The sequence below is a fragment of the Neoarius graeffei genome, chromosome 10 (genome assembly GCF_027579695.1).
Source record: "Neoarius graeffei isolate fNeoGra1 chromosome 10, fNeoGra1.pri, whole genome shotgun sequence".
Classification (NCBI taxonomy): Eukaryota; Metazoa; Chordata; class Actinopteri; order Siluriformes; family Ariidae; genus Neoarius; species Neoarius graeffei.
Window position 1 is genome coordinate 32,033,337 of NC_083578.1, and position 22,826 is coordinate 32,056,162.

General features: G+C 40.0%; 2 protein-coding genes across 6 annotated transcripts in view; one reads left to right on the plus strand and one right to left on the minus strand.

Annotated features, from left to right (window-relative positions):
- Positions 1 to 22,826, minus strand: part of ralgps1 (Ral GEF with PH domain and SH3 binding motif 1) — a 259,497-nt gene that overhangs the window by 112,281 nt on the left and 124,390 nt on the right. The gene's annotated exons all lie outside the window — the stretch shown is intronic.
- Positions 1,152 to 22,749, plus strand: angptl2b (angiopoietin-like 2b). 2 transcript variants are annotated; one of them, XM_060931713.1, is made up of 5 exons: positions 1,152 to 1,924; positions 10,446 to 11,335; positions 17,598 to 17,791; positions 20,646 to 20,916; positions 21,366 to 22,749. In XM_060931713.1, the coding sequence occupies exons 2-5, from the start codon at positions 10,483 to 10,485 to the stop codon at positions 21,563 to 21,565; spliced, it is 1,518 nt and encodes a 505-aa protein (XP_060787696.1). In that variant the 5' UTR covers positions 1,152 to 1,924; positions 10,446 to 10,482; the 3' UTR covers positions 21,566 to 22,749. The 2 variants fall into 2 exon arrangements, with proteins under 2 accessions (XP_060787696.1, XP_060787698.1); XM_060931715.1 differs by having other exon boundaries at positions 10,449 to 11,335.

Sequence of the window (22,826 nt, forward strand, 5' to 3'; positions counted from 1 at the left end):
CCACTCCTGGGGAGGGTAACAATGGTCTTGAATTTCCTCCATTCGTACACAATCTGTCTGAATGTGGATTAGTGGAGTCCAAACTCTTTAGGAGATGGTTTTGTAACCTTTTCCAGCATGATGAGCATCAACAACGCTTTTTCTGAGGTTGTCAGAAATCTCCTTTGTCCGTGCCATGATACACTTCCACAAATGTGTGTTGTGAAGATCAGACTTTGATAGATCCCGGTTCTTTAAATAAAACAGGGTGCCCACTCACACCTGATTGTCATCCCATTGATTGAAAACACCTGACTCTAATTTCACCTTCAAATTAACTGCTAATCCTAGAGGTTCACATACTTTTGCCACTCACAGATATGTAATATTGGATCATTTTCCTCAATAAATAAATAACCAAGTATAATATTTTTGTCTCATTTGTTTAACTGGGTTCTCTTTATCTACTTTTAGGGCTTGTGTGAAAATCCTATCAATTTATGCGGAAATATAGAAAATTCTAAAGGGTTCACAAACTTTCAAGCACCACTCTATATACACCAACAGCACCCAATCTCAAATTTGCTTGAATTGAAAACAGCAATAGCAAACAAGCAACTTGTGTGAAAGGTAAGGAACCATCAAACCACTGAGGCTAAAGTTAGGATTGAATTTTACTTGTATAATGTTAGTTAGCTAACAAACCCTAATGATATTGCTAACAATCACAATACAACCACCCGTAAGTAAGTAAGTAAGTAAGTAAGTAAGTAAAGTCATTTTACTTGTCACTACAAAGCTTTATTCATATTCCTGACCAACTCTAATCTTGTCACTGTGACTTGAGTGTGAGCGAGTTTTTGAAATTTGCTCAGCACTTACAGCTGACAGCCAACAGTACAGGAATAACCACAGAGAGAGTAGAGGTGAAGTGTTTTGTGTGTGTGTGTGTGTGTGTGTGTGTGTGTGTGTGTGTGTGTGTGTGTGTGTGCGCGTGTGAGAGAGAGACAGAGAATGAATAAGAGTGAGACTTGATGGGTGGGGGATTTGCGTCCTGCTTGTCGATGCTGTTGTGCCAAGAGGCGGGGAACTAGGGAAGGGGCGGTACTATCAAACATTACTGTCTGTTGAGACATTGTACCAGAACAGCTTTTCATTTAGGGAAGTGCGCGCGCACGCGAGAGAGAGAGAGAGAGAGAGAGAGAGAGAGAGAGAGAGAGACTTGAAGAGAGCTTATGTACACTAGGATGACAGAGGTGATGTACTCGTCTCAGAGAAAGTGACAGGACACGCTCATTCTCTCACACCCACAGGCTGGCTGACCCTGGGGGATTCTCATGTCTCCTCAAAGCACCGAGGAACTTCAAGCAGCTGCTCTTCTCTGCTACGGAAAACCTGGAGAATATCTAAACCAACTGTCTTTTCCTCTAATGTTCTCTTTGGAAGGCATCTTCTTTTCCCTGACAGTTCAGGGTTCCTCTGGGATCCCACATTAGAGGATTTACTGACAAAACAAGGATTTCTGTTCAGCTCAAATGGTCTTGTAACCAAGATTTTTGGATCTAAATCAAAGGCTACTGGGTCACATTTTCATTTCTAGTGAATAGGACGTTGCATGTCCGACAGGTTATTTGTCTCATCTCATCAATTTTGATGTTTTCAAGAGGATTGTAGTGTTTGGGACTTTCACAGTCTTAGCATTTCCAAACACACAAAGCTGATTAAATCGGCGGTTTGGGTCTCCACCAACATTTAGGACACATACCAGCAAACAGCAGGAGCTTTATACACTGAGGGCAGACAGAGAGATTGGGTGAACAGAGAGGGTGAGGGGGATCCTAGAGCCATCACAAGCTGTAATGACCAAGAGAGACACTTTGTAAATCTTCCTAAAAACATCTGCAGGATACTGAAGTACTACTGCTGAAGAAGGTGAAATTACCTGGTAAGACTACCACTTTCTTCATTCTCTGCAAGTGACAACAGGTCACAAGTTGCAAACATAATTGTTTCTAGCTTAATACAATGTCACATTTAAAAAAAAAAAAAAAAAGCTGCTTGCATTTTCTAATTGCATGGTGTTTACCTAAACAAAAAGTCAAGAAGTATTAAACCAAAAGCACAAAGTTACAGTACTGTGTAAAACTCTTATTTCACCCTATTTTTTTGGACAAACTTTACTGTATAATATGATTATTTTATGACTTCTACATTATTGAGTCAGTTTAAAAAAAAAATTCAAAACATTAGTTTTGCAGCACAAAAATAAATGTTACAGAAAAACGTTTATACATCAGTAAAAGAAAGTAGCATATTCCGTAAGACGCACTTTTCGACCAAAAAACACAATAAAGGCTGCTCGGTTTTGCTGCAAAAATAAGAAGCAAGTGTGACTGTCAAAGTCTCCGGAAGAACCGTGGCTGGTTCTACAAGATGCTCAGTAAAACCTACAGCTCATTTGCTTATAAAACTGCACAAATGACCCAAGACTACCATTTTTTTTTATTGAAAGCAAATGGTGGCTACACCAAATATTAACTTCATTTATTACTGTTTACTACTTTTTATAGTATTTTTATAGTGTTTTGGATGGTATCTTTGCTCTACAGCATTTCTTTGCATGTGCCCAAGAGTTTTGCACAGTACTGTATGTTCAGATTTTGTGGTTTATGCTATTCTGTAAGCTCTTAATTATTTTAAAGCTTTTCCCTCCTATTAGGAACTATTGGGAGCTCAAATTCAGGTCAGATACACAGGAGAATTACACACTGGAACAAATTGAAATTTTGGGGGTTCAGCTCCTGTGTGTTCAAATGAAAACCAATGGCGAGTCACAGATGACGTGGTTGAGGGATTTGGGTCATGCGTTCTCTGTTCAGAGATGCACACCTTTTCATCACAGATCTGCAAACAGATGTGCACACAGCATAGTTAATGCGATCCTTACAACTGGGGGCTGAAGGTTAGAGAAACAGCCTTGGACCCAAAGGGTCGCCGGTTTGATTCCTGGGACCGGCAGGAAAAATTTGAGGGGAGCTGAGTAAAACAGCACTTTCCCTCCCTCTGCATCATGGCTGAAGTGCCCTTAACCAAGACACCTAACCCCCAACTGCTCCTCGGGCGCTGTAGCATAGCTGCCCACCGCTCTGGGTCTACATGTGTGTGCACTCATTGCTCACTTGTGTATATGCGTGTTCAACTTCAGAAGAGGAGGAACTGTGCTGTGCTCATGTATACATGTGACAAAATAAAGGCTTCTTCTTCTATAATATTAACCTCAAATTTGGATATTTCTTTCTTGAGGACCAGCCAAATATTTCCACACAAGGTCAAAACGATTATGTATTCCCATTATGAGGAACCCCCCTCGCCCTACACACAAACACCCATAGCCAGGCAGTAGTCAATAGTGCCCCCCCAATGTGTGCCGTGTCCTGAAGAGTATCATCGACTCTCGCAACATCAGATTTGAAGGAATAGGAGGGAAAAGAAATTAAACTGGGGGGGGGCACAATTAACCAGTAGCAAGGTCACTTAGCATTCAGTGAACCAGAAGACAAATGATTTGATATGAGGATGAAATCCTCACCCCTCATAACGGCATGAGTACTCTAAACACAGGCCAGGTAGAGAGAAGACACATTATGATAGAGGCCCTGGGAGAAAGGCGTTCTGATACTGCATAGTTATAAACAGAACAGGATGAAGGTGCTGTGAGGGACTGTTTCATCCCTCGGGAAGCTCTGTCCAGCTGCAGTGTAGGAGAGACCAAGGTGGGAGGTGGGAAGAGAACTGAATTAAGCTTTGTACACTTTGCCAGGGCTCTGTTTGGATAAGGGGGTTTTAGGATGATCACTGTGGCTCATCAGAAAAAAACCCGCATCCTGTCATATGAACAGAAGTATGTAGCCCGTGATCTGTATAGCCGCTACAGTCACACAAAATTGTCACAATTTGTGGATACATTGCTCAGGGGCGGGGGACTTGTCACATAAAAGCAGGCATGAGATAAAACGGAATAAATGTTATGAAGCATTTTGTCCATTTCAGCAAGCAGATGATATAATGACACTGTTGAGCTGAAAAAGACCTTCTGGCAGAACAGTACATGGAGATTAGTGCAAGGAGTTAGTCAGATATAAACCTGAAACCTGGAGATGCACCTGGAGTGAATGTGTGTGAAGGTAACTATATGAGGTCACATAGGAGTTTGAGTCTCATCAGCTGCTACATGTTTGTATGGGAAGACAGGGGATCTTAGTTTGCTCTAATGAGCAAGGAAAGCATCTTTGGAATGCCATGCTCAGATTAAAATGATCGGGGAAACAGAGAGAAAGGAAGCAAAAAGTGTGAGTGAGAGAGAGATGCCCAGTCACCCTCTCATCACCAACTGAATCACAGCTGCACAGATATCACAGATATTTTCTTCTGTGTGCTGGTTGTTCTGTAGACACTTCTGAGACCAAGGTTTTGAATTTCGACTGAAAGGTTTAGTTTGACTCAAAAATCACCAAACCATGTTTTTCTTGATTACTGTAAATATACAGTCAAGCCGGAAAGCCTGCACACCCCTTTCACCTTCTCCACGTTTTACCATGTTACAGACTTTAATTCTACAATAGACAGAGTTCATTTTTTGTCACAAAATCCTACACAAAATAGCCCATAATGACGACACGAAAGCAGGTTTTTAGAAAATATGCAATTTTATTTTACTGACAAAAATAGGTTATTGAGGGGTTACATATCTGTACACACCCTGAGCCTAATACTTGGTTGATGCACCTTTGGCAGCAATTACAGCTTCAAGGCGTCTTGGGAAAAATGCTATGAGCTTGGCACACTTGTTTCTGGACAGTTTTGCCCGTTCCTCTTGGCACATCTTTGCAAGCTCCGTCAGGTTGGATGGGGAGCAATCGGTACGCGGACATTTTCAGCTCCTTCCACAGATGTTCAATTGAATTCAGGTCTGGGCTCTGGCTGGGGCACTCAAGGACATTCACAGACTTTCTCCGAAGCCACTCCTTTGTTCGCTTGGCTGTGTGCTTCGGGTCGTTGTCATGTTGGAAGGTAAACCTTCAGCCCAGTCTGAGGTCCAGAGTGCTCTGGAACGGGTTTTCTTCAAGGATCTCAGTGTACTTAGCTGCATTCATCTTTCCCTCTATCAGGACTAGTCTCCCCATTCCCGCTGCTGAAAAACATTCCCACATCATGATGCTGCCACCAACATGCTTCACTGTAGGGATGGCAATAGCCAGGTGATGAGCATTGCCCGGTTTCCTCCAGACATGCCGCTTGGTATTCAGGCCAAAAAGTTCAATTTTGGTTTCATCAGACAAGAGAATCTTGTTTCTCATGGTTTGAGAGTCCTCTAGGTGCCTTTTGGCAAACTCCAAGCGGGCTGTTGTGTGCCTTTTACTAAGAAGTGACTTCCATCTAGCCACTCTGCCATAAAGGCCTGATTTGTGGAGTGCTGCCTGGATGGTTGATCTTCTGAAAGGTTCTCCCATCTCCACAAGGATACGCTGGAGCTCTGTCAGAGTGACCTTCGGGTTCCTGCTCACTTCCCTGGCCAAGGCCTGCCTTCCCTGATTGCTCAGTTTGGCTGGGCGGCCAGATCTAGGAAGATTCTTGGTGGTTCTAAACTTCTTCCATTTACGAATGATGGTGGCCACTGTGCTCTTTGGGACCTGTAAATCTGCAGCAATTTTTCTGTACCCTTCTCCAGCTCTATGCCTTGACACAGTCCTGTTTCTGAGGTCTGCATATAATTCACTTGACCCCATGGCTTGGAGTTTGCTCTGACATGTACTGTCAGCTGTGGGACTTTATATAGGCAGGTGCTGGCAATGTCCAATCAATTGAATTTACCACAGGTGGACCCCAATTAAGTTGTAGAAACATCTCAAGCAGTATCAGTGGAAACAAAATGCACCTCAGCTCACTTTTGGGTATCATATGAAAGGGTGTGCACACGTGTGTGTGTGTGTGTGTGTGCGCACACGTGTGTGTGTGCATTTTACATTTTGATTTTTAATAAATTAGCACAAATGTCTAAAAACTTGCTTTCACTTTGTCATTGTGGGCTATTTTGTGTAGAATTTTGTGACAAAAAGAGAACTCAACCTATTACAAGTCTGTGACGTAATAAAACGTGGAGAAGGTGAAAGGGGTGTGCAGACTTTCCGGCTTGACTGTAAGCTTGAAAATGAATCTTTTCCAAAACGCTTACAAAGCCTGAGTAAAATAGTTGCATGTAGTCGGTCACTAGGTACCACAGACTGATAAAAGAGAGACATCATTCTCTGACCTGCTTGGTGTGAGTGTACAAGTAGGAGAAGGGGCAGAACAGACTATTTGTTTACAAAATCTTTTCTACTACTGCCCTTACAGAGTCACATCTGCCCTAGTATCTTCTGTTTCATCACTGTATATGAAGACACACAAACTCAGACACACTCCACTCATTTCACTGTGTTTGTACAGTTATGGGTCTCCATATGGTTTATAAAAGGGCTCTACACAACCCACCACACGCACAGGTCATGTTCCTCAAAGCAAACATGAATCCACACATGTTCAAGTGAGAGTGTAACCACATCTGATCTACAGTTAAACACAGGCATTGCCTCAAGGCTGACAGAAACTGGTATGAGGTCTTAATGGTAAAGTAACAATTTCTCCTCCAGTTGACTGTTCAACCTATCATTACATATCTATTAGAACTGCTGTCAGGGATTTCCTCCATGTGTCCCATGAGAAATAGACTTCCCGCAAAGGAATGCCTTATTATTTTTTCCCTTGAAGCACAAAAGTGGAAAAACTGATGAGATCAGGGTTGTTCTTGTGAGAACTATTTTACAGACGAGAGGAGGAACTGTGGAGAAATTCACCATTTTTCTTTGTTTAAATCAAGGATTTGTGGCGGTTAATGGTGGCTTTTTTTGTGCTTGTTCTCATTTATTCAATTAGCAGTTGAACAAATTGCTGAGCTTTGTAAAGTCATTTTATCGGTTCATCAGTAATGAACAAAAACTCAGAGAATGCTACACGAGACTGGTACAAATTGCCAGCTAGGGGACCAACTGAATAGGACAATGGATGCATTTTGGTCAGTTTCCATTTCACTGAGGCTAGTCAGGGTGAGATAAATGACTGATCAGAATCAATGATCTAGACTCGCTACAATTTCTCCAGATCATGCATATGCACTTTCCACATGACACTAAGGCCCTGTCCACATGGCAACGGATTCAGGTGAATCTGATAAAATTGTTTATCGTTTTGGCCTGGCGTCCACACGGCACCGGCGTTTTGGGTGCCCCAAAACGAAATCTTTTGAGAACGGGTTCCAGAGTGAAAAAATCTGGCAACGGCGCCGTTGCGAAGTCATTTGGATGAGGAGAACGGATTTGTTTACGATGACATCACAACCACATGACTGTCAGTGCTTCACGCTGGGTAGAAGTGTAACGAACTCAATGCGAGTTGTCAACAAATCCTATAACTTGGTTCATGAAACGCCCTTACAAAATATTTTCACTGTGAATATTTATTGTGTAATGGTGCAATGTGAGAGAGAGAGAATAGCCCTTAGGGCAGAGTCTTTAGTCCAAACACTGCGGAAGCAGTACCAAACTGCGCACTGCCCGTGCGCTTTCCAAAAAACAAAAACAATCCCGCCAGCAAACATAGGAAAAAAAAAAAAGGAGCGATCTCACCTCTTCAGATGTTGGTTTAAGTCCGACAATACATTCCTCAAAAAGGGCGTAGAAGAACAAAGTAATCCATCAACGTGTAGCATTCAATTTATTCCGGACCATTAAAGAATTCTGGAGGATATCAGAATGTTGGCGTACCGGCTTCCATCTACCCCCATTCATTCCTCTTTCCGTGTCTTTCGCTTTATGCTACTGATTAATAATCAAAACTGTATGTGGCTAATGCTACAGAAGAAGGGGTTTATGCACGTGTCTACTTCTTCTATTGTTCTGGTGTCTCCGATGGGACCGTCTTACAGCGCACGTAGAGGTGTGGCATGTGTATTGCATCGTTTTCAGCAAGTGTTGCGTTGTCATATGTACCTGAAATTTTACTGATCCGTTGCCCATGTGGACGCGATATTTAAAAAAAAAAAAAATCTCGTTGCCGTTGTCGTGTGGATGTAGCCTAAATGTTATCCTAGCCTCATTCCTGGTCATCACTACAATTACAAGTTGGTCTTTTATTATGTCTTTGTTTTAACGCAGATGTGTTTTTCATAGCCCAATCATCTGTAGCAATATTTAATAGTAATCTTTTCTTTTTAACATGGACTCCAGAGAGACTTCACCCATGCTGGCTTTGCTCCCAGATTTACCAAGATGTTGAAAAGCAAAAAGCATTGAACACTTCTATCCCTCTTTCCAGAGGATTCTAAACTAAGCTGAGGGTCAGTTGTGTCCACTTTTAATCAGTGAGAACAAGATAACTGGTGGTTTTGATTACTAGAACAGGAAAGATATGAAACCATTTTAACAGACATTTCCAGCTCAAGCTTACACAGCAGGCTGTCCAAAATACAACATCTTATATTAAAAAAGGGCAAAATAGGAAAATGCCCCATTTACAAAAGCGAACACAAACTCAGACAGTGAAGCTTGGTAAGCACTTTAATATTTAAATGATCAAGCTCTGCCTCAGTGAAGTACATGCATGTCGTCAGAAAGTTCTGTGTGGTAGAGCATGGTATTGTAACCTTATCCACCAGCAGTTTCCATTTAAATCCCCAAGACAGCATGTTATTCCTTCTAAGAAACCTCTCATTCACCTCCAATCATGTGTCTATATTCAGTTTTCCTAATAAGAAACCACTGTCAAGACAATTTAAAATTTAGATAAACATCACATAACTGCCAGCATGGATTATAGCAGTCAAAAAGTGACAGACCAGATCTCAGACTGGCTGACTGCTGTAAAATTTGGTTGGAAATCATAGGTAACAACATCTGCAGTTTTCATTAACGTGTCACAAAGTGTGATTTGGTCTAAACTACAGACCACATCAGACTTTCCACAATCTGTGAGGTTAAGGCTTGAAGTCGAAGATAGGAGGTGACGTCTGCAAACACTCAATGGCGTGGCAGATTGCCAGATCAGACCAATGCCAATACGTCCAAACAACTTAATCTGACCTCATTAAAAACAGTCCCAATCACCTAGCAACTAGACTCAGGCGTCTTATCTGGCGTATTGCGTGAGCCGCCTGCTGTGGAACAGGATGTCAGGGATGGACTGATTATGAGAATGTGGGAGAGTTGAGCTTATTATAGGAACCCAGACTATGCTATATACCAAGTCTAATGACCCACCACTAAGTAGACAAATGTTGAACCTCGAACACTGATCATAATCTGTCTAATCTGATGCTTTAAAATCAAAACAAAACAACCAAACAAAAAACCCGTGGCTTCATTTTGAAGTTTCCAGTCTGGCCAAAAGCTTTCCAAACTGAGGTTAATGACCTGCCATAATCCCTACAAATAAACTAATACTTTCCGACGACACTCCTCACTCCCCCAACTCCCCTCCACCCGCTGTATAGGAACATATTACTATGTCAGACCTAGCTTCCTGCTGAAATGCAACCTATCCCTGGAGACCAGGAGTGCCTAAGACTGCATTAAAACAGAAGCAGCCTGATGTTAGTGCTAACAAGCTCTCTGGCATGTCTATAGCTCAGCAACAGGCAAAGGTGACACATTGCCCATCTGGATCAGAGCAGGATACGTTATACAGTTTAGAGAGGCATGTGCAGGCAAGTTGAGTTGGAAAACATGCTATGAGAGGATCTTACAATTTATTCAAATGATTGTATCCAAGTCCTAGTTCACTAAAGACTTTAAAGAATGTACGGTTTTGTGCCAGCTGTGGAGCTAGGCAGGTTTACCATTTTGAGTCTTTCGCTTTTAGTGATGTGTACTGGCATTTCAGTAAGGAAAAATATTCTTTATGCTGGGATCAGACTACATGATATTATCGTCTTTCACGAGGCTCACCATGTCAGATTAGTGCCATAAATTCTTGCGGTGCCTTGGTCAGCAGAATTCCAAGTTCAACTCCAAGGAAGGTCAAGAAATTGTTAATCATGGCTACAGAAAGGACGTCAAGCAACACGTCATAGGAGAGAAACCACATCAAATTAGGCAAGAAGATACAATCTGATATGCTGGAGTTTTTGGGGGAGTCTCCCCAGATGCCACATCACTGTTCTTCGATTATATCAGACTACGAGGCCCATTCATTGTTCTTGACATTCATATCTGGGCCCGATGCTTGAAATTTGCTAGCCATGACAACACTGTCAAAATCAGGCTGAATTAAATTTTTGTTGCATGTTTGTGTCAATTTTACAGGTTTTTTTTCTTCCTCTCAGTACTTTTTAATTTTCCTCTTCTCATCTCTCTCATCCCCATCATCTCTAACAGCAGCTCACAGCACAATTAGGTGTGTGTTGGTGTTAACATGGAAGTCCCTGCACTGGTCTTAATGGTTTTGCTCCTGGTGTGTGATCTCCCCTTATTGGAAGGCAACACTGGAGTTCAGGAGTTTGACAACAGTGATGAAGGCCCAGAGCCTGGATTCCTCTCCAGTTCACGCACCCGTCGGGCCCCAGAAGTCCCTGCCCAGGACAAGTGCTCTTATACCTTCATTGTTCCCCAGCAGAAGGTCACAGGTGCTATCTGCGTTAATTCAAAGGAGCCTGAGGCTGTACTGGAGAATCGAGTGAATAAGCAGGAGCTGGAGCTTGTTAACACTGAGCTCCACAAGCAGAAGAGGCAGATTGAGACTCTACAGCAGCTCGTGGAAGTGGATGGTGGTATTGTCAATGAGGTGAAACTCTTGCGCAAAGAATCGCGCAACATGAACTCTCGTGTGACACAACTCTATATGCAGCTTCTCCATGAGATTATCCGCAAGCGAGACAATGCACTGGAGCTTTCTCAACTGGAGAACAAAATTCTGAACCAGACATCAGAGTTGTTGCAGCTTTCCAACCGCTACAAAGATCTGGAACATAAGTACCAGCATTTGTCATCGCTGGCAAACAATCAGTCAGCTCTCATTGCTCTACTTGAGGTACAATGTCAGAACAGACCCCCAGTGGTGGCACCTAGACCACTGCCCCAACCCCAGCCACAACCTCAACCAAGGCCCTCTCCACCTATTAACAAACCATACCAACCACCTATATATAACCGCAACAACCAGATAACCAATGAGATCCAGAGTGATCAAAACCTCAAAGTGCCACCACCTTCACTACCCACCATGCCAAGTGGCACTCACAGCCCATCAACAACTAACAAGCCTTCTGGTGAGTTTCAGTTTTTACTCTAAAAATAGGATTAAAATAGTAAGGTCACTCAACACTAAGAATTGTACCATCTATAGCCTGAATTTTCTATACTTAAACTTACCGATTTCCAGCAAGGTTTATTATCGGTCATCTCAATCTGGCTGCTTGTGGATCCATATAAGCCTTAAGATCATGACATCAATAAGTACCCAAAGGTGAAACAAACAATTTTATTGAAAAACTAAAAAACCTAACTGGACAATGACATGAGAATCACAGTTCTTTCCTCATATAGACACATCCATGGTATTTTAGGTGAATACAAGTAATTGAACAACCACAAAAAGTGGTTGACCAAAGAATATGCTGAACATCCAAAAAACATGCATTGAAGACTTGAAAATAAATATAAATCAAGGGGACTTTTTGTCATTCCTACACAAACAGAATACACTGGAAAGAAAAGTTAGTTCTTCACCACAGTGGTGTATCACACAATGCAGTAGATCAATCTCAGAGGGTATACTACTTGTACAAGTGGTAAGCCTAAAAGTACCATAGGACCAGGTAACAGTTTGCTAAAATGTACCCGAGTGGTAAAAAGACAATAATTCTACCTGAAACCATGCAATAGTCAAATACCACTAAAAGCCCAATCAACCAAACAAACAACAGAAAAGCAAATTCAAGGATGCTTCTAGGGATTTTTCATTCATTCATTTTTTTTTCTTTTTACAAAGATGCATTTTAACAGACTTGGGCATACTCTTGCCAAAAAAAATGACACAAAACGTGTTTAAACCCAGAAAAATGCAGTGGGAGCTCAAATTGTTCAACCTGAACATCTGTCTGCAATTTACACAATGGGCTTTGTAACATAGTGCAGCCTTTGTATCAGTTCAGTGTTGCAGAGAATGCCTGCTATAAACAATCAGAACTTGAGGCATTTGTTAAGTTGCAGAATTAGTTTGTGCATTTTCCTGTTAACTCCGCAGTGTCAATAACATTTATCTGAGAAAACAACTTCAATGGAAAATGAAAAAGAAATTTAGAGCTGTGGTTTCCTATCATGACGCAGAGTAAATTACACTTGTGGGTTTACAGTGGTGCTTGAAAGTTTGTGAACCTTTTAGAATTGTCTATATTTCTGCATAAATATGACCTAAAACATCAGATTTTCACACAAGTCCTAAAAGTAGATAAAGAGAACCCAGTTAAACAAATGAAACAAAAAAAAATTATACGTGGTCATTTATTTATTGAGGAAAATGATCCAATATTACATATCTGTGAGTGGCAAAAGTATGTGAACCTTTGCTTTCAGTATCTGGTGTGACCCCCTTGTGCAGCAATAACTGCAACTAAACATTTCCGGTAAATGTTGATCAGTCCTGCACACCGGCTTGGAGGAATTTTAGCCCATTCCTCCATATAGAACAGCTTCAGCTCTGGGATGTTGGTGGGTTTCCTCACATGAACTGCTCGCTTCAGGTCCTTCCACAACATTTCAATTGGATTAAGGTCAGGACTTTGATTTGGCCTTTCCAAAACATTAAATTTATTCTTCTTTAACCATTCTTTGGTAGAACGACTTGTGTGCTTACGGTAATTGTCTTGCTGCATGACCCACCTTTTCTTGAGATTCAGTTCATGGACAGATGTCCTGATATTTTCCTTTAGAATTCGCTGGGATAAGTCAGAATTAATTGTTCCATCAATGATGGCAAGCCATCCTGGCCCAGATGCAGCAAAACAGGCCCAAACCATGATACTACCACCACCATGCTTCACAGATGGGATAAGGTTCTTATGCTGGAATGCAGTGTCTTCCTTTCTCTAAACATAACACTTCTCATTGAAACCAAAAAGGTTCTATTTTGGTCTCATCCGTCCACAAAACATTTTTTCCAATAGCCTTCTGGCTTGTCTATGTGATCTTTAGCAAGCTGCAGATGAACAGTAATGTTCTTTTTGAGAGCAGTGGCTTTCTCCTTGTAACCCTGCCATGCACACCATTGTTGTTCAGTGTTCTCCTGATGGTGGACTCAAATTCCTCCAAGCTGGTGTGTAGGACTGATCAACAGTTACCGGAAACGTTTAGTTACAGTCATTGCTGCACAAGGGGGTCACACCAGATACTAAAACCAAAGGTTCACATACTTTTGCCACTCACATATGTAATATTGGATCATTTTCCTCAATAAATAAATGACCAAGTATAATATTTTTGTCTCATTTGTTTAACTGGGTTCTCGTTATCTACTTTTAGGACTTGTGTGAAAATCTGATGTTTTAGGTCCCATTTATGCAGAAATATAGAAAATTCTAAAGGGTTCACAAACTTTCAAGCACCACTGTATGTATTATTTTGTCCATAGGTGGCTATACATGGGAAGCAGACTAACTTCAAATATAACTAATACACAGAATGAATGGAAAAAACAGCAACAAAAACAGCTCTCACAATGAGGTGACAGGAAGCAAAAAGTTTGTTTAAACCAGGGCTTTGAACCAGAATTTTTTTCCTATTGGTTCGTTCCGAACAGAAACGGAATTTTAACGTTTCTGGTTTTGGGTTCCACCATTAAATAGACGTTCCCGAACCGGTTAGAACAAAAAAATTTCATTCCCGGAACGGTTAATTACGTTCCCTGTCAGCTGTTTAACAAATGGCTATAAAATTATGTCTCTGTCTCATCCAGCTTAAGCCAAATGTAGGCTAATTCTATTACAACCTTCATTAAATAAGACAAGAAATAATTCAAAACAATTATTTCAAATGTTGGCGATTTGGATTCTCAGTAATGTCTTCCCATCTACACAAACAGAAAAAGTGCCAAAAATGAAAGATAATTCGTTTAGTGTGTTACCAAAGGCTAGTCAGGCCCTATGTATTGATAGGCTAACAGAGGTTAACGTCATTTAATGTTCGCGAGCCTCTCATTAACGTGGACAAATATATTGATATCGTGTTTGAAATTGACGTTTTTGAATAACGATAGACTGCAATATTTACCTCTTATTTAAGATGTGGAGACGTGATAGTAGTCCACCCTCCCGCTCTCTCCATTCAGTCAGCGAATGTCTAGTGAACGTCACACAGGAAGTGAACCCCAGCGGGTCATAGAAACTTGCGCAGGAGAAGAATGACTTTTTTTATTTGTAGGCTACGGAAACTTTGAGGAACGAAATAAAAACCGGTATTAACCGGTTACCATTATTTTTAATAAGCGTTTCTGTTCCGGAACATAAAAAAATAATAAAGTTTCTGGTTTCGTTTCTGTTCCATGTGAAATAGAAAAAGTTCCCGGTTTTCATTTTCGTTCCTTAAACCGGTTCAAAGCCCTGGTTTAAACTTCAGGTACATTTTTCCAGGCCACTATTACCTCTGACTTTCTCATTAGGGATCTAAATATAAACAGACTACACAAATGAAGTTCTGTAACGAGGCTTTGTGAAAATGTATACTGTCTATTCTTAAAAAAAAAAATCAGATGATAGAATGGTAGAGATCGTGCACTGCAAAAAAACTGAATTTGAAGAGAAAATTCCTTAATACTAGTGAAATTATCTTGCTGCGTGGACATAATTTTACTTGACAAGACATGTTGGAATAAGTTGGTTACAATCTAGAACTAGTTTTAATAATTTCAGAGTTGGTGTCTTGTTTTCTTCTACACTGCAAAAATGACATCTTAACTTAGAATATCTTGAATATAGTTGAAACAATCTAGCATTTCCTATTAGAAGAATACAAGACACCAACTCTGAGATTATTAAAACTAGTTCTAGATTGTAACCAACTTATTCCAACATGTCTTGTCAAGTACAATTATCTGTCCATGCAGCAAGATAATTTCACTAGTATTAAGGATTTTTTTCCCCTCAAATTCAGTTGTCAGTTTTTGTTTTTACAGTGTAGGGCAAGTGTCCAAAAATTAGGAAAATTAACTATCCATTCAACCATTTGTTTTCTCACCTTTGTTGAACACCTAAAGATATAGGGACTAAAAATTACATCAAATCAGTCATAGAATATTTAGTAAAATCAGTAACAATTCATAACAATTAATAGTGGAAGCATTAACAATGAAATCAAGACTTTGAATGGCTTAACTAAAATGTGTAAAGGAAACTAAAATCTAGAATACGAAAAATATTTAGTACAAGCCAGTAGTGGGGAATAAGTACTGCTTCTTACCCCTAATTGCATATTTTTGGAAAAAGTGTGTTGTGGCAACCAGTCCACACTGGAAAATCCTCCACAACCAATTAAACAGGGGGAGGATTCCAGGATCAAATTTAAAAATGCTGACACACAGGTTTGCAAGAAAGCCTTGCAGGCTACAGAATAATAAGCCAACATCTGCTGAAATTTGTTTTTATGAATACTAACCGGACAAGTAAACTGAACTAATACTGAGCGAGAAAGCATCTAGAATTTCTAAAACTTCTTCCACACATTAGAACATGCACAAAACGCATTTCCTAACATGCTAGTTTGAGGACATATCGACACTGATATTTAGCATAAAGAACTACTGTCCAGGCGGCATGGTGGTGTAATGGTTAGCACTGTCGCCTCACAGCAAGAAGGTTCAGGGTTCAAGCCCAGCGGCTGGCAAGGGCCTTTCTGTGCGGAGTTTGCATGTTCTCCCCGTGTCTACGTGGGTTTCCTCCGGGTGCTCCGGTTTCCCCCACAGTCCAAAGACATGCAGGTTAGGCTAATTGGTGGCTCTAAATTGACCATAGGTGTGAATGAGAGTGTAAATGAATGATTGTCTCTGTGTGTCAGCCCTGCAATAACCTGGCTTATTGACAATAAGACATCTAGAACTAGATGTCCAGGGTGTACCCCACCTCTCGCCTCTCATAGTTAGCTGGGATAGGCTCCAGCTGGCCTGCAACCCTGTAGAACAGGATAAGCGGCTACAGATAATGGATGGATGGATGGAACTACTGTCCATGTTGGAATGTGAAAGGATCAACTGATTGAAAACAAAACATTATACAAGGTGGTGTTTTTGTAATTTCACAAGAAGAATGTTGGAACAAGTTCTTGTTGACATGAGAAATTTATAAGCTGTTTCTGTGGTGTTTGAGATTAGATGCTCATGAATATCGGAAGCCCAATTACTGTAGTACGACTGATGATTAAGATCTGTAGAGTTTAATGCGAAGGACTATTTATCAAGTAACCTGACTCTGATAAAATACAGAAATAATTAAACTCTGGATTATGTTAAAACACAAGAGCACACCAGAAGACAAATCCATATTTTACACAAAAGGTACAATTAATGCTTCATTATGGTAAAAGTCCTGCTCAAAAAGAACGTTTAGTAAACCCATGTATTTAGGTCATCAGCATGGTTGGACAGATTTGTATCTGTTAATTGCTCCAAATATTTGTAACAGTATTTGGATTTAAACCTGAAGTAGGAGTGGCCTATAAGCCCATTTTTTAAACTGCACTCAAACATTATTTTTGTGTTTATGTGCTGATAACATTTTCTACCAAATTTAATTGGTTCTACTCTATTTCCCAAAATAGTAGCCTGACCAAGCAGCTGTAAAGGATGAACAAAAGAACACTGTAGATACACTGCTGTGAATGTATTATTTGTTCACGTTAATAAATGTTGCACGAACACATCATCTGTTCATTCTAAATAATGTATTCACACTGAACCAAAGAGCAAAAATATCTCAAGGATTCAATTCCGAGAGCTTGTATGAAATGTCATTCATTGAAAAATATGGAACTTGGATCATTTTTGACACATCTACATTAAACTATTATACATAAATAGGGCGCTTTGGAAATAGGAAGTGCATTAATCAAGTTGCAACCGTTACACTATATTAGAGTCAGGCCACTCTTCAGCTTTTAGGTTGTGCTTGGCCTGCAAAATGCAGGCATTTTCCAAGCCCAGAACTGGCAGCCAAAGTCAATGCCAGTGTTGTACTGAGAACTTTACCAGCTGAAGAGAAAAGGAAACAAAGGCATGAGCTACAGTAGATCACTGTGGGCAGCCACTGAAATGGAATAAGCCCCCCTCACACTACAGTAATCCTAAAATTGAACGTGAGCCCAGGGAATCCCACTAGAAGTAGTAAGAGACTTCCTCAAAGAGGAGAACACTGTTAGAGAGGACTACGATTCAAACTATGGGATATGAATGTAGGATTACAAGAAAAGTCTTCATATTAGCCTTTCAAGTTAGGTACGCATGGTTTATTTCATAATTTAGCTTCCTTTTTTTTTTTTTTGCCTTAGGCCCCTGGAAAGACTGTCTGCAGGCCTTGGAAGATGGCCATACCAACAGTGGCATGTACCTAGTGAAGCCTGAGAATACCAACAAGCTGATGCAGGTGTGGTGTGACCAAAAGCAGGACCCTGGAGGCTGGACAGTCATCCAGAGACGCATGGATGGCTCAGTGAACTTCTTCAGGAACTGGGAAACTTACAAGGTGAGAGTAAATGTGGCAATGCCTTCTTAGTATTGTGACTTGGGGAATTTATTCAAGTAAGCACCAGCACATTATGGATAATTCAAAATAAATCCTATACACACCTTACTAGTGGTGGCAGTGCAAAACCATCAAGGTTTCTATTATTACCAGACAGCAATGCTGGGGGAATTAATCTCAGTACAGATGGAATTGCTATAATACTAAAACTATATACTACACGAGTGTAAACATAAGGGCAGTACATATGTGCATAACCTAAGGACATACGGGGGGCACACACACCCAAACATGCAGTATATGACTATAAATACAGTGGTGCTTGAAAGTTTGTGAACCCTTTAGAATTTTCTATATTTCTGCATAAATATGATCTAAAACATCATCAGATTTTCACACAAGTCCTAAAAGTAGATAAAGAGAACCCAGTTAAACAAATGAGACAAAAATATTATACTTGGTCATTTATTTATTGAGGAAAATGATCCAATATTACACATTTGAGAGTGGCAAAAGTTTGTGAACTTTTGCTTTCAGTATCTGGTGTGACCATTGCTGGTGCGCAGCAATAACTGCAACTAAACATTTCCGGTAACTGTTGATCAGTCCTGTACACCGGCTTAGAAGAATTTTAGCCCATTCCTCTGTACAGAACAGCTTCAACTCTGGGATGTTGGTGGGTTTCCTCACATGAACTGCTTGCTTCAGGTCCTTCCACAACATTTCAATTGGATTAAGGTCAAGACTTTGACTTGACCATTCCAAAACATTAACTTTATTCTTCTTTAACCATTCTTTGGTAGAATGACTTGTGTGCTTAGGGTCATTGTCTTGCTGCATAACCCACCTTCTCTTGTGATTCAGTTCATGGACAGATGTCCTGACATTTTCCTTTAGAACTCGCTGGTATAATTCGGAACTCATTGTTCCATCAATGATGGCAAACCGTCTTGGCCCAGATGCAGCAAAACAGGCCCAAACCATGATACTACCACCACCATATTTCACAGATGGGATAAGGTTCTTCTGCTGGAATGCAGTGTTTTCCTTTCTCCAAACATAATGCTTCTCATTTAAACCAAAAAGTTCTATTTTGATCTCACCTGTCCACAAAACAGTTTTCCAATAGCCTTTTGGCTTGTCCACGTGATCTTTAACAAGCTGCAGATGAGCAGCAATGTTCTTTTTGGAGAGCAGTGGCTTTCTCCTTGTAACCCTGCCATGCACACCATTGTTGTTCAGTGTTCTCCTGATGGTGGACTCATGAACATTAGCCAATGTGAGAGAGGCCTTCAGTTGCTTAGAAGTTACCCTGGGGTCCTTTGTGACCTTGGCGACTATTACACACCTTGCTCTTGGAGTGATCTTTGTTGGTCAACCACTCCTGGGGAGGGTAACAATAGTCTTGAATTTCCTCCATTTGTACACAATCTGTCTGACTGTGGATTGGTGGTCCAAACTCTTTAGAGATGGTTTTGTAACCTTTTCCAGCCTGACGAGCATCAACAACACTTTTTCTGAGCTTCTCAGAAATCTCCTTTGTTTGTGCCATGATACACTTCCACAAACGTGTTGTGAAGATCAGACTTTGATAGATCCCTGTTCTTTAAATAAAACAGGGTGCCCACTCACACCTGATTGTCATCCCATTTATTGAAAACACCTGACTGTAATTTCACCTTCAAATTAACTGCTAATCCTGGAGGTTCACATACTTTTGCCACTCACAGATATGTAATATTGGATCATTTTCCTCAATAAATAAATGACAAAGTATAATATTTTTGTCTCATTTGTTTAACTGGGTTCTCCTTATCTACTTTTAGGCCTTGTGTGAAAATGTGATGTTTTAGGTCATATTTATGCAGAAATATAGAAAATTCTAAAGGGTTCACAAACTTTCAAGCACCACTGTAGCTAATGCTTACACTTACTTACTGCTGCATACCAGTGAAGTAATGATCTGAACTTTGATTTGGAATGACTACTTGCTGATGCTGTGACCTCTTCAGTCAGTCAATTTATCATGACCAACAGTTTTTGCCTAAGTAATTGGATTTACATAATCTGGATCAGAAGTTATTCAGCATCAAACCTTGAAAATCAAAGGAGGGCCAGTGAAGAACATATGCTAAGCAGAAATCACCACACCATAAATGGCAAGCCAAAATTAAGTAACGCCCTGAAAATGTGACATTACAGAGAAGGAAGGGAAAAAAATCCACGCAAATATTTTACTTCAACAATCTTGGAAGCGAGTCCCACTCATTGCAACAGGATGGTCGTAAATTTCTGGTACACCTCACAGACAGATAATTTTCAAGGATATTAGGTGAATTCCTTCCTTAATTAACAATAGACAACTGACAAATAAGGTCTATAAGACATGCCTGATCATAGTGGAAAAACAAAATACAAGTGTACAAGGGCAGAAGGAATTTTACACTGACAGTAAACATATGCTTGACTGATAAAAACCATATGCATTAGAAATAAAGCAGGAGAGGCTGAATCTCTAGAACCATACTATCATGACATCCACACAAACCTAGAATGTGATATCCTAACCTTCTAGAGGTTTTGGATATAAATAGTATAAGGAAACGTTACAAATCTCAGTGTATTAATATTCTATTGTACAGATCATACATTTCGGTGATCCATGGTCCTGTATGTTACAGTGCTTGGATTATATGGTAAATAGTGATAAGTAAATATCAAAACAATTAATTTTACAATAGCTTATGCCATTGAGTAAAGAACACAATATTCAACAGTTGGACTTTGATGGAGAACCAACAAGCATATTTCATATCACTACGTATCAGATTACTGTCTCTTTTCATTCTCACAGCAAGGCTTTGGAAATATAGATGGAGAGTACTGGCTAGGGCTGGAGAACATTTACTGGTTGACCAATCAGGCCACCTACAAGCTTCTGGTGACCCTGGAGGACTGGGCTGGGCGCAAAACATTTGCCGAATATGCCAGCTTCAGGCTGGAACCTGAAGCTGACTTCTACAAACTACGGGTGGGACGTTACCATGGCAACGCTGGCGATTCTCTTACCTGGCACAACGGCAAGCAGTTTACCACACTGGACAGAGATCATGATGCATACACAGGTAAGGATTAGAATTTATGAATCCTTTATATTCTGTCATATACCTCTTGGGATGTAGTGCATGATACTCCAATAACAAAGGGTCTGAAGTAGTGTTTCAAGAAAGACTAAAGCCAAGACGCTCACAAGGTGTCATCCAAGTTAGTGAATTTACTTCGTTATCATCTAGCTAGTTTAACTCAACTTTATTAATTTTTACATTGTCATTACGGTACGGTCCAAAAGTCTGAATCCAGGCCTAATCCATTTTGCAGCACATACACTACTGGTGTATGAACAAGATTATGTTTTTAAAAAATATCACTACATTATTTCCTTTTTTGACGAGCACCACAGAACCCAGTCCAGTCAGTACTGCAGTGCTGGACCCTGGTATAAATAACAATTTGTTCGAACTATTTATGAATGATTACACGGGCAACTAGAAATAAAAGCTTGTATTTCTTTCAGGTAACTGTGCTCACTATCAGAAGGGAGGCTGGTGGTATAACTCCTGTGCCCACTCCAACTTGAATGGTGTTTGGTATCGAGGTGGACACTATCGCAGCCGCTACCAAGATGGAGTGTACTGGGCTGAATTCAGAGGAGGAGCCTACTCCCTAAAGAAAGTGGTGATGATGATCCGCCCCAACCCCAACACGTTTCACTGAACAGCATGCAAATGAGAGGAAAAGGCTGAACCCTATTCCTCAACATCTACACCCGTACATACATATATAGCCTAAACATACAGAAAAGTTGAAGATGTTTATATTTATGATAAAAGGCAACTTTAGGGTGATAAAGGGAACAAGGGACAAAGGAATTCCCTCTAAGTTCGTGTCAAGAAAACTTATGGCCTTCATATTCTACTTGCCACAACAGTTTCCGCTTTGTGGTCATTTGGACGAATTGTTTCCAATATAATTTTGTCTTTGTTTAACTAAAGGGGAAAAAAAAGGCAACTTGTCCTCATGTAGATTTTTGAACTTCTGTTCATATGGAAGAGATTAATCTACTTTTAGTGGTCATAACAAATATGTGATAGTGCAGCAAGGAATTAGTGCTTTCAAAAAACTAGCACATGTGACATAAGACACAGGATTAATATCTGGTGGCGGACAAGTTATGCCCTTTTGTTTTTTGTAAAGCCAAAAAAAAAAAAACCCTGATAAAATAAGTGATTATTTCAATTATTACAAATCACGGTCAAATTTCTTGATGCATGCTTGTTTATCTGCAATACCAGAAAGAAAATGGGCTAACCGGCCATAAGAAGTAGTACGATTAATAGCAGACTGATGCCTTGTCACTACTAGTACAAACCTGCTGGAAAATATCAGAAACTGTACATTGGAATTGCTGAAATATTTAAGTCCTGATATATTCAATGAATGCCAACTTGTTGCTGTATATACTGCTGTTAGCAGTTTAAAAATGCCAACGGGGGGAAAAAAGAAAAAAAATCCAGTGGCTAGGTTGAGTAAGGCTGCTAATGCTACCTATAAAAAGCAGGAATAAACATCCACAAGGGCTTCTAGAGATACTCATCACAAATCTAATGAGCTACACAACAAAAGACAGGCAAACCTTTCTGTGCTATATAAAAAAAAAAAGTTTGTATGAGTCATATATCTGCTACGTATTTATTCTTTCTTGAAATTTAAAAACAGTTTAAAAAATATCGATAGTGCAACAATTTCATGTCAATGAAACATGATAAAAATTACGGTACATCTTATTTGTATTACTACTGTTAAAATGAAATCCTATATTTGATGATATGAATAGTATAAATTAAGTAAGAAAGCTGTATTAGAAATGAAAACATTCTGTACAGTGGTGCTTGAAAGTTTGTGAACCCTTTAGAATTTTCTATATTTCTGCATAAATATGATCTAAAACATCATCAGATTTTCACACAAGTCCTAA

Excerpts from the sequence above, each read along its gene's own strand:
- angptl2b (XM_060931713.1), top strand. The coding sequence starts at position 10,483 with ATGGAAGTCCCTGCACTGGTCTTAATGGTTTTGCTCCTGGTGTGTGAT. Across the intron at positions 11,336-17,597 it reads AACAACTAACAAGCCTTCTG|GCCCCTGGAAAGACTGTCTG; the intron begins GTGAGTTTCAGT and ends TTTTTGCCTTAG. Across the intron at positions 20,917-21,365 it reads AGATCATGATGCATACACAG|GTAACTGTGCTCACTATCAG; the intron begins GTAAGGATTAGA and ends TATTTCTTTCAG.